At 31.1% G+C, this 11,614-nt stretch overlaps 1 protein-coding gene across 1 annotated transcript in view; it reads right to left on the reverse strand.

Annotated features, from left to right (window-relative positions):
* The window catches only part of LOC139515996 (ryanodine receptor-like), a gene marked incomplete in the record, with an annotated part of 134,798 nt that overhangs the window by 22,035 nt on the left and 101,149 nt on the right, over positions 1-11,614 (reverse strand). The window contains 13 exon segments of the mRNA XM_071305798.1: positions 957-1,035; positions 1,515-1,585; positions 1,990-2,062; positions 2,538-2,735; positions 3,829-4,029; positions 4,321-4,400; positions 4,912-5,167; positions 5,484-5,645; positions 6,568-6,647; positions 8,287-8,352; positions 9,710-9,780; positions 10,190-10,271; positions 10,874-10,978. Coding sequence (XP_071161899.1) covers positions 957-1,035; positions 1,515-1,585; positions 1,990-2,062; positions 2,538-2,735; positions 3,829-4,029; positions 4,321-4,400; positions 4,912-5,167; positions 5,484-5,645; positions 6,568-6,647; positions 8,287-8,352; positions 9,710-9,780; positions 10,190-10,271; positions 10,874-10,978 — 1,524 coding nt within the window.

The following is an 11,614-nucleotide window of genomic DNA, read 5'->3' on the forward strand; positions in this document are numbered from 1 at the left end:
TCAAAGAACCCCAAGGATTCAATTTTTGTTAAAATCAAACTAAGTTTAATTTTGGACCCTTTGGACCTTAATGTAGACCAATTTGAAAACGGGACCAAAAATTAAGAATCTACATACATAGTTAGATTCGGCATATCAAAGAACCCCAATTATTCAATTTTTGATGAAATCACACAAAGTTCAATTTGGGACCCTTTGGGCCCCTTATTCCTAAACTGTTAGAACCAAAACTCCCAAAATCAAACCCAACCTTCCTTTTATGGTCATAAACCTTGTATTTAAATTTCATAGATTTCTATTTACTTATACTAAAGTTATGGTGCAAAAACCAAAAATAATGCTTATTTGGGCCCCTTTTTGGCCCCTAATTCATAAACTGTTGTGACCTCAACTCAAAAAATCAATCCCAACCTTCCTTTTGTGGTCATAAACCTTGTGTTAAAATTTCATTGATTTCTATTTACTTATACTAAAGTTATTGTGCGAAAACCAAGAATAATGCTTATTTGGGCCCTTTTTTGGCCCTTAATTCCTAAACTGTTGGAACCAAAACTCCCAAAATCAATCCCAACCTTCCTTTTGTGGTCATAAACCTTGTGTCAAAATTTCATAGATTTCTATTCACTTAAACTAAAGTTATAGTGCGAAAACCATGAAAATGCATATTTGGGCCCTTTTTGGCCCCTAATTCCTAAAATGTTGGGACCAAAACTCCCAAAATCAATCCCAACCTTCCTTTTGTGGTCATAAACCTTGTGTTAAAATTTCATTGATTTCTATTCACTTTTACTAAAGTTAGAGTGCGAAAACTAAAAGTATTCGGACGACGACGACGACGACGACGACGACGCCGACGACGCCGACGACGCCAACGTGATAGCAATATACGACGAAAATTTTTTCAAATTTTGCGGTCGTATAAAAATCATATGTATTTTATTTACAGATTTACATACCAAAACATATTTCCCCCAATCAAAACTCTTTGCTTCATAGGGTAATTCATCATCTTCTCCAGCTTTGGGTGATGAAGATCTGAAAAGATATGTTTAAAAGGTCAGTCTAAATATGACTTAAACTGGGAAAAAGGGCATATGGTGTATTAATTCATCACAAAATCCTTACACTTAACAAAACCTAAGCAAAGGTGCAACACTTTTATTGGTGTTCTTCATCCAAAAGCCATAGTATTGACTTACTGATTGTTCACCATCTGATATCCTTCATGAAAATGTAAATAACCTATAATTTAATAACTTAACAAGCATCTTATGAAATACTTTTCATAGTAAAAACAAGATTACTGTGTGTTTGTGTATTCTTATAATTAAACCAAACATATTTTTTTGAAATTTCAAGCCATGCTTACAATTAAATACTAGTATGATGGATGTTGTATTTTGAATGGAACCTATTTTTGAAGATTTTTTTATGATACTGCATTAACCTTTGATGACTTAATCTGAATTGCATGTAGGCAAGCAGGAAAGGTCTATTCTGGGATTTAGGTTTACCTTGGGACAGAATCTTCTGGTTCTTCAGTTTCTGTTACTGGAACTTCTTCCTGTACTACAGGCTTAGTATGCTGAAAATAAAACAGTATAATCAATCATAGAAATCGGATGATAGAATCTTTTTATATTCTTCATTCTTTTACTCATAATAAAACTTTGTTTACAATGGACTGATTTTTCATTAGTCTATAGAATTGAAAACTGCATTTTAAAAGTGTTTTGTTCACTAAAAATTCTGAAAAGACATAGTTTCTAAGATAGACAGTTGTAGCAAATAAACTGCTATCATTGAATATCATATGTTGGGCTCTTTAAAAGGATTTTTAATTGTTTGATGTTGGTGGAGTACTGTCTTGTTCAGAAGTATTTCTGGAATTTATTTTGCACTGCAAGAACTATTGCAGTATTTATTCTTGCTGTTTCATCGGGGGGAAAAAATCTTTTCATTCAAATATTGTATTATTATTCTAATTACCTCTTTCACAGGTGGTGTACTAGTTTCTGTCTGGGTATCTGGTGTTTTTGTTACTCCATTAGCCAGATGTGGTCTGCAAAATTAAATTACATAAATATTATGAATTAGGCTTGCTTAGTATTCATTTTCTAGGTAAGATATACAGCAATGAGCTAAACTCACCTGAATAAATGTTAAATCTTAATCTTGATTTTAAACAGTCATAGCTGTAACAATTGTTTTCAATTATTTCATATCGTCACTACTATTTTTTTTTCATATTCTTTAATCTATTATGTACAATGCTTATGCTTAGAAATACATATTTGAAAAAATTTCAAGTCATTTAGTATAACTGAAAATTTCAATTTTTGCAAGTTTTCAGTATTGCAATAAATGTGAATGGAGAGGATTTGCAATATAGTACATGTATGTAACATTTCCTGAAATCATATCAATTAATCCCTTCGATTTTTGTTCATTGTTTAAACTAAATAAAAGAAAATATTTCTGAACTTAAAAGTTGCTTAGCTTAAAACTATAAAATCTTGAAGAGAGGCAACACTTACTCCTCTGTTTCACTCTCCTGTTCTGATTTCATGGGTATTCCAAATGGTGTCATTGTCTCAGATGTTTCTAATTCCATGGGAGGTATAAACACTCTCGGTGGAGGCGGAGCAGGAAGGGCTAACATTGCTGGTGGTGAACCTTCTACCGACTCCTCCCTCTCTCCTTTCATCATGTTAAATATAAACTTCATCAATGTCCTGATAAGAAATAGAGAACAGAAGTGTATTAGCTAAAGTTAATTCACTCTTAAACTATATTTAATAGGGAACTTATAGTGCAAGATAGATTTCAAATAAGATTCTTAAGACTATTTGAATGTATTGTAGTTATGCTCTAAGACAAGCACTTTTGAACAAGCAAATACTTCTTCATTAGATATAAAAGTACTTTATCATAATTTTTTATTTAAAAAATTAAAACATTTTATCCTGCAATTGGGTGTCCTACTATACAGATACAGTCCTACAGATATCGCTATGCTGTATCTGTATACTATACAGATATCGCTTTAAAGGTCCGCCCACTGACGGACTGGGTATTGTTTGAACCTGTGTGACCTCAGAATGTGTATTCCAGTTGCATTCCAATGACGATGACAATTGTCAATTTCAAAACTTGAATGTGTGATTGTGTTACAAAATCAACCATGTCAATTTCAGCATGCATGTTTAGTGAATGTCAAGTCTGAAGCGTAGGACAACTCGTACACTTCTGTTTCAAATTTGACAATGTTTTGTTATTTGTTTTTACTGTTGAAATTAGTTGTTATGTTAAAATAGATAATTATTCACCTTGAGCGATGTATTATTGTTGACCATTCGAGATTCTTTTTTTTGCGACCCCATCTTCAGCGTAATGTGTGATTTTGATATTACTACGTGGGCCTCAAGGGATTACAAATCGAAATTAAATGCTAAATATGTTAGTTTTTGTGTCTTTCAAAACACAAACAATATACAGAATTAATTGCAGGATAAAGACAATAACTGTTTAGTGTCTTTAAATATCAGCTGTATTTGTACTCGGTTCAAAACAGGTGTAGTAGCTCGCTAAAAGCTCGCATACACCTTGTTTCCTAGCCTCGTACAAATACAGCTTATATTTAAAGACACTAAACAGTTATTGTCTATATATCTTTTAGTTGACTGACTGATTGTCTTGAAGCATTTAAATATTCTATGCAAAAGAGTGAGGTATCCACTAATGAAGACGTTTAGCTTATGCATGTAAAGATGCTGAAACAAAGCTAACTAAGATTTTACTAAAGTATATTTCAACCATCAAACTTACCATAAAACATGGAATAAGAATGTCAACAGTAGAAAACCCATTCTAAAGTTCAACTTGATCATGGCTACAAACAACTGCCAGTATGTCATCTTTTTAAATGTCTGATAACCCCACTTCATGTTGGTCCAGGTAAATAAGGATAGCATAGTGGATAAACCATCAACAGCAAATCTATACACTGTAGATATGGGCTCCAGTACTCTGAAAAAACAAATCAAAATTGACATTCAAAGTTATTGTTAAAATCTCCCACCTTCAAAGTTCAACCCGGTTGACCCTTTTTTGCAGAAATGACCCAATGAATTTCTATCTAATTTGTTCTTGTCTTGGTTATGAATGAATTATTGACTTTAAGCTTACAAAATATCATTCAATCTAAAAAAAAATTAATTATTATAATTTTGTCTTTACTTGTCTGAAATTTGTAAAGCATTATATTTTGCAAATATAGTATTACATTGAACATTACAAATTTTTACCCAGACTACCTACCCTCCCTCTTGTACACCAGAACCACTCCTCATGGCTGCCAGTCTCTGTTCCTCAGCACTTATACTGGTGGCATGCTGCATCTGTAACATTAAGAGGAGTGGGAATTTGATAAAGATGTCTTTATTATATGACAAAAATTCTTAGGAATTTAAAATACGATTATTAAATTTTCACAAATTCACTCACTTTGTTAAGTGAGACATCATATCTCTAGTCAGTTCTCAATGCATTTGAAACTTTTTACATAGATTTAAATATAAGTTATCTTTTCCAGAAGGAGCATACGCAGGAAGAAGAGACAATGGAAATGGGGAATGTGTTTAAGAAACAACAACGCGACCAAAGAGTAGATAACAGCCAAAGGCCACCAATGGGTCTTCAATACAGCGAGAAAATCCAGCACCCAGAGGCGGCTTCAGCTGGCCCCTAAACAAAAATGTGTACATGTACTAGTTCAGTAAAAATAGATGTCATAATAAACTCTTAAACATATAAATGAACTAAAATAGTATATAGTGATGTGAGCAGTCAACTGGCAGATGATACTTTACATTTGTATAAACCTAGGTACAACATTAGTTATTTAGATACCTCAAAGATGGTATCTTCACAGAAGTTGACAAAGCTTTCTAATTTTTCTTTGTCCCCTCCTTCATTGACCACACTGTGGAGGAAAGACCTCTTGGACTCTTTAATCTGTGGTTTCTCCCATTGGTCAATATGGGACTGTTTGATCTCAAAATAGACCCTCTCTATCTTGTTGCTGCTACCCATGATTTCTATTCTACCAAGGTAGGGTCCAAAATAGTCTAACACACTGCGGGCCTTCTCTAGGAATCTCTCAAGTCTACAATCAAATCATATCTAGATTAAGCTTATTTCAAAAATATAAATATTAAGATCAATTAAATCCGTAAATTTAAAATTACAAAAATTCTTTGAAAATCACATGATTATATTTATTCAGAACCTTTTTTGAAAGTAAAGAAATAACTACATCAGGCAACCATACTTGGTTCTAAGCATTACCAGAAAGATGTAGCAATATCTATCAAATGCTGTTTGTTTCACAATGTTTGTTAACAAAAAGACAAAAGATTAGTAGCAGTTACTATTTTTTCATTCAAAAATTTAAAAGTCACTTGACCAAAATGTCAACTTACCTAGGATCAGAAGGCATGTGCTCTGACAAGTTAGTTAGCAGGACAGCCATTGTAAAACCAATGTCTTTAGCAGGATTATGGAATCTGTCAGTAAATTCATTGAAATCCACCTTACCATCTTGATTAGCATCCACACACATCATAATGTAATCTATTTCCTCGCTGTTAAATAAAAAAATTCTGGTATGAATAAACGATTTTCTAGATATAACCCTTTTCATCAAAGTAATATATTTGATATTAAAAATAGTACTTGCTAATCTGTAAATTATGGATATTTTAGAATTGATAATAAAGTATAAATGTAGAAAACATACATGAAAAAACAACATGTTGAGATTATAAACAAATGTACTATAGCCTTGTAGGATATCAAAGGAAAAGCATTCAAACAAATCATTTTTTTCTCACATTATGTGCCGAGTTACAGTTCGCTTTAATTCTTAAAACTTTCTATTTTTACCAAATGTGTCATTTTTATTTATAATCACACCAGATAGCCTGAAATGGCTGAAATGCCATGTATATGTGATGGGATTGCTTCCATTGAATTATTGAACATTTGCAAGCTGTAATTGAAAGTTGGATAGAGCACTGACTTAACATAGAGATCCCTTCTAAGAATCCCAGAGGTAATGATGTGATTTTGTAATTAGAATCATGACTTTTTTATTAGCTTATCAATGTAAATGCCACTAGATATCCACAGTAAATTATTCCACTACCTTCATATTTCAATAAAAACTCTTATGAATTCTAAGATGTTATTCTGTGAGAGAAATACAAGATTTAGTTGGAATAGCTTTGGGTCATCATGTAAGAAAGACAGTTAATTGATAATAGAATAACTACAGAAATATCTGGAAGAACTTCCGTTTGAACCCCTCAATAAACACAAACATACATGAAGATGGTTCAAAAGAAAGTCTGCAAATATCTTTAGGATAAAGAACATTAATTGCAAACATTTTATGGATAGAGAACATTAATATCCTAATAAAACTGATGTCATGCTTGGTTGATTTTGATGATATTTTTTTGGATCTGGTTGAACACGCTCATCTGGGCATCATGCATGACTTACTCTGTGTAAGTTTTTTGAGCTTCCAAAGCTTTCTTAAATTCTTTAGGTGATATCCAGCCATCATTATTAGCATCAAATTCCTACAGCACAACACAACAGTGAATACAATATCTAATTTATCTATTATATATGTATATGCACATGTAGCTTACAGTTATATTACAGAAGACAGCATTCACCAGTTTACCAAATTTTCTTGCATGTAGTCTCAATCATATTCAGATTGTAAAAAGTAAAAAAAAGAGCTGTTTTTGAAATTAGAAATTGTTGGGTGGAACTCATATAAATCTAATATAAAAAGTAAATCTGATTCAATATGTTGTTTTCATTTGACAGCTTACATTTATTGAAGAAAAAAACAAACACTGCAAATCTGAATTTAAGAATTGACCATTTGTAAGAAAACTGGTTTAAAGATAAATGATATCTGTCCTGATGAAACAAAATTCAGATGTTTTTCTTTCAAAAACATAATCTCAAATATGAACAGTGATAAGGAACTAAGACATAATTTTTAGTGCAACATTCAGAATTATGTTTCATCAGGATGTCATAAAGCCAGAAGACCAGTAATGATTTCTGATAAAGCTTATACTACAGAATAATGAATATACGTATGACACACCGTGTGTACATTTTCTGACCCTCCATTGCTTTACGGAATTCCTTGGCAGAAATATAACCGTCTTTATTGGTGTCAAACTCCTAAAAGAAGGAAATTAATAAATTGCTGTGTAAATGTATCTCAAAACAATGTTTAGCAGGTGATCTGCTCAGTACTAACAAATAAAAGTATTAATATTACTTTCAAATAAATCATAACTATTTGATTGTTTTTATTAACTTATTACAGAACTTAAAAGAGTTAAGATCTAAGAATTTAATTCACTGGTCACACATTTTTACATGTTCATAAATAAATATAAGATCTTTACTTTTATGCTGGCATTTTAAGTAGTAATATTTAAAATTTGAAAAAAAATTTCAAGGGGAACTTCAAAGCAAAATGGTTCGATTACAAAAGGGTGAATATTGGTTCTAAAATGCAGTGGAATATACATATTGTACTTTTAAAAACATTTCACCCCAAAAATATGCAAAACAAAACATAAACAAAATCAATATTCTATCAGATATATCATCACTTTGCTCTCTGAAGATAAAATCATAATTTCGACAGGAATATAATTCAAACAGTTTTCTCAGAAATCATTGTCCACATGATTGGACCAACATATTTTTTTGAAAATGTATATCTTTGCCAATAGATATCTTTTTTTTCTTTGCTCCATGTGTTTAATGAATGAAATAGACCTTTATGTAAATTTTAAGACTGAATTTGAAAAAAGCATTAGTCTTTGGACAAAATGCATACCATCCTAACCCTACTGAATGTGACCTAAGAAACTAATAACACCTGAAAAACAAGGCTCCAGTTGAATTAATATTACAAGAATAATTTTAATTTTTTGTAACTTAAATCACAATTAAATTATTTTTTTCATGTTACATTTATCAATCTTAATCAAAATATAAAATGTATTTCTAGAATAAAGATCACAAATATGTAAACAGCATTTAATATTTTTTCAGTGTTTCTTATAAACTTTTATCGTTCTTAATTAAGATGATTTTGATTTCAGATCAAGAAATTAGGTTTTAAATACTAAATAATTGTTTTCATAGACTTTTTTTTGGTGTTCATCAGAAAGCACTTACCAGGAAAGCTTCAGAGGTAGTCAAGTCCTTCATTTTCAAGAAAATATCAAAAAACTTCAAAATCATCTGAAATAAAATATGTAATGTAAATGAAACTGAGAAAGAATATAAGCAATCAAGATAAAAAACTTTTCATCTTATCAAAAAAATTCCAGCTAAATGAAACTGGAACTATGCATTGTTGTTTAAGTTATACCAAATAAGGTAAAACTTGCAACAATTCCTTAAAAAAATTTCAGAATCATCTCAAAAACTTATCAATGTTATGCAATATGGATTTCAGGACCCACTCTTCCATCAAAATCACTTTTAACATAATTAATATTGAGGATTCATCATTATTCGTTGAATACCAATTTTCGTGGCTTTCAATGTTCAATGAATAACTAATTTCCTATAGGCTTATATGCAGACTATGGCAAAACCACGAAATTAAATATCCACAAACATGTCAGTTTTCCGTAATCCATGAAAGTTGGTGCCCACGAAAATAAATGAATCCACAGTACAAGATTGACCACTGGTTAACATAAGAATGGTTAAAGTGATATCACAGTAAGTGTTTAATAAACAGCTGCACCATGAGTGTATGATACGCCTTTTGTCTTGTGTGAAAAGTTTTATGCACTAATCATAAACAGTTTCTGAGATACGGCACAACATGTGAAAAAAAATCCGTTTTTTTTTTTTTACAAAATACTCAATAACTCTAAAATAAAATTTTGCATCATCACCAAGAAATATACAGATCTTAAGATTAATATAATTAAGAAGTGTGTAAAATTTTAAGCAATAGTTTATTAATGGTTTTTAAGATATGATGCAACATGTCAAAACCCTCCTCTTTTTAAAAAAAACCCTTGATAACTCTAAAATAAAATTTTGAATCATCACCATCAAGTATACAGATCTTAAGTTTAATAAAATTAAGAAGTGTGTAAAGTTTTAGGCAATAATCATTAATCGTTTAAGAGATATGGCATGACATGTGAAAACCCACCCCCCTTTTTACAAAAAACTCAATAACCCTAAAATAAAATTTTGAATCATCACCAAAAAGTATACAGATCTTTGGATTAATATAGTTAAGAAGTGTGTGAAGTTTCAAGCAATAATCAGAAATCGTTTTAGAGATACAGCGCGACATGTGAAAAATACACACCCCTGTTTTAGTTTTATAAAGTCCTGTAATTCAAATAGCTTAAATCATATTATCACCAAAAAGTATACAGAGCGTTTGACCATCATAAGAAACAACTATGTTAAGTTTCATGAAATTTGGTAAGTGGTTTGACATGTGGACGCCGGACAGACGGACGGTACGACAGAAGCCGGACATTTGTATACCATAATACGTCCTGTCAAAATTTTGATGGGCGTATACAAACAATTATTTGGTGTGTAAGTAAATATCTATACTAACCTCTACATTAGCTGATGATTCTACCAGTGTGTCTACCATCTGTTTACCAATAGGTCCATTCATTACATTTCCTGGAATATACAGATATATCAAATTTTAAATAACATTTTATTAATTGGTAAAAGTACTGTACTTACATAAGGCAATATAGGAAAGGTGTACTGACATAAGATGTCTCTAAACACATTTGCTCCAAATAGAGCTTTCTTTAGTAGAAGCCATATTAATTATGTGTATCAGCAGGGAAAATGTGAAAGCATAAAAATATATAATAAATGCCAATACACATAATTAACAGCGCCTGGTGATGTACTGTACTTACATAAGATCCAACTTTCATGGTTTTATAATTCAAAATTCATAATTCATTTATATTATAACTTATCATTGGTATTAAAAATAAAGGGATAAGTTTTCTGGTACAATGTATAAACATATGTTTGTTTTTAAGTTGCTATATTTTTGTCATTAAAAACTTACCTTCTAACATAGATAGTAACATGATCATCATCTCTTTTTGTAATTTCATGAATTCTCTTAACAACTCCAGCTGTTCACAGTCCTGAAATAAAAAGAACAATAGATGGTCAAAAGTCTTAATTTTGCCTTACAAACCAGACTGTACCAGGAATTATAATAATATTTGTCTAGTGAATTTTATGTAAAACATCACCTTCATTTTCTTTACCATTATGAGTTTATCCTGCTTATGCACAAAAATGTACAGAAAAACTCAGAACTATATATCTTAAACCTAACTTAGAAGATTGTTTTCAATGTTTCCAAGTAAGAGAACATCAAACTTGTTACTTTTGTATACCTGTTCAGCTTATAAATGAGCATATATGTAAAAGAAACCTTAAATTAAACATTTGGACTTTATTTGTCTCATGAGCAAATATGTGCAAAATACCTCATAATTGTAACTAGTCATTAAAATGGAATTTTGTGCAATGGTCAAACAAGTGTGAGGTTTAGTTTTAATCCATTGCTTTCTACATGAGAAAATGTCTGTACATAGTCAGGTATATGATAGTTGTTATCCATTTGTTTAATGTGTTTGAGCTATTGATTTTGCCATTTGCTTAAGAACTTCCTGTTTCGAATTTATTTTTCTCAGACTTCGGTATTTTTTTTTATTTTACTTCTTAACTTGTAACTTACCTTAGAAAGTTTATCTTGCATGTGAGCAAATATGTACAGGAAACCTCCTACAGCATCCCACAATCTACTGTGTGCTAAAGCTAGCTGATTCAAGGCACAAGGTCCCTGAAGATCAAATAACAAATAAATAAACTTTATATCAAATTGCAATGGGAAAATAGGAAAACTTTTGCTGGAAAGGATGAAAGAAATTAAACTATCTTCACTCAGTTACTGAAATAAAAGCCACACACTCATTATTTTTTCTATAAGATGGATATGCTTAATGCCATGAATGTGAATTTAAGCCACACATTGGACTGATTTTAATACAAAATACTTATTTTTATTCAATTTTAATGTCCTATTCCAGAAATTGCCATAAAAACTTGCCTGTATATATTCTGTTAGACTTCTGAAGATTTGTTTGGCAACCATGATAGCTCTACAGAAACTTTCTTTACCAGACTGGTCTATGGTGTCTTTACCAGAGTAGTGCCAGTAGAAGTCCATGATGGACTCCTGCAGTCTCAGTAGATAGTCCACAGTACAGATTACAACATTCACTGTGGTGTTGTTACCTGCCTGGGTTCTCAGGTAATTCTGGAACTCTGCAATATAAAAACATAAAGTTTTCAGAAAAATATTTTAATGCCATTAACTTACATCCATATTCAATTTTTCTATTTCCAAAAGAATTCATAAAGTTTACTAGCAGTCAAACTATGCAATATGTATATTGCTCATTGTTGAAGGCCTGCA

This window comes from Mytilus edulis, chromosome 3 (assembly GCF_963676685.1).
Source record: "Mytilus edulis chromosome 3, xbMytEdul2.2, whole genome shotgun sequence".
Lineage (NCBI taxonomy): Eukaryota > Metazoa > Mollusca > Bivalvia > Mytilida > Mytilidae > Mytilus > Mytilus edulis.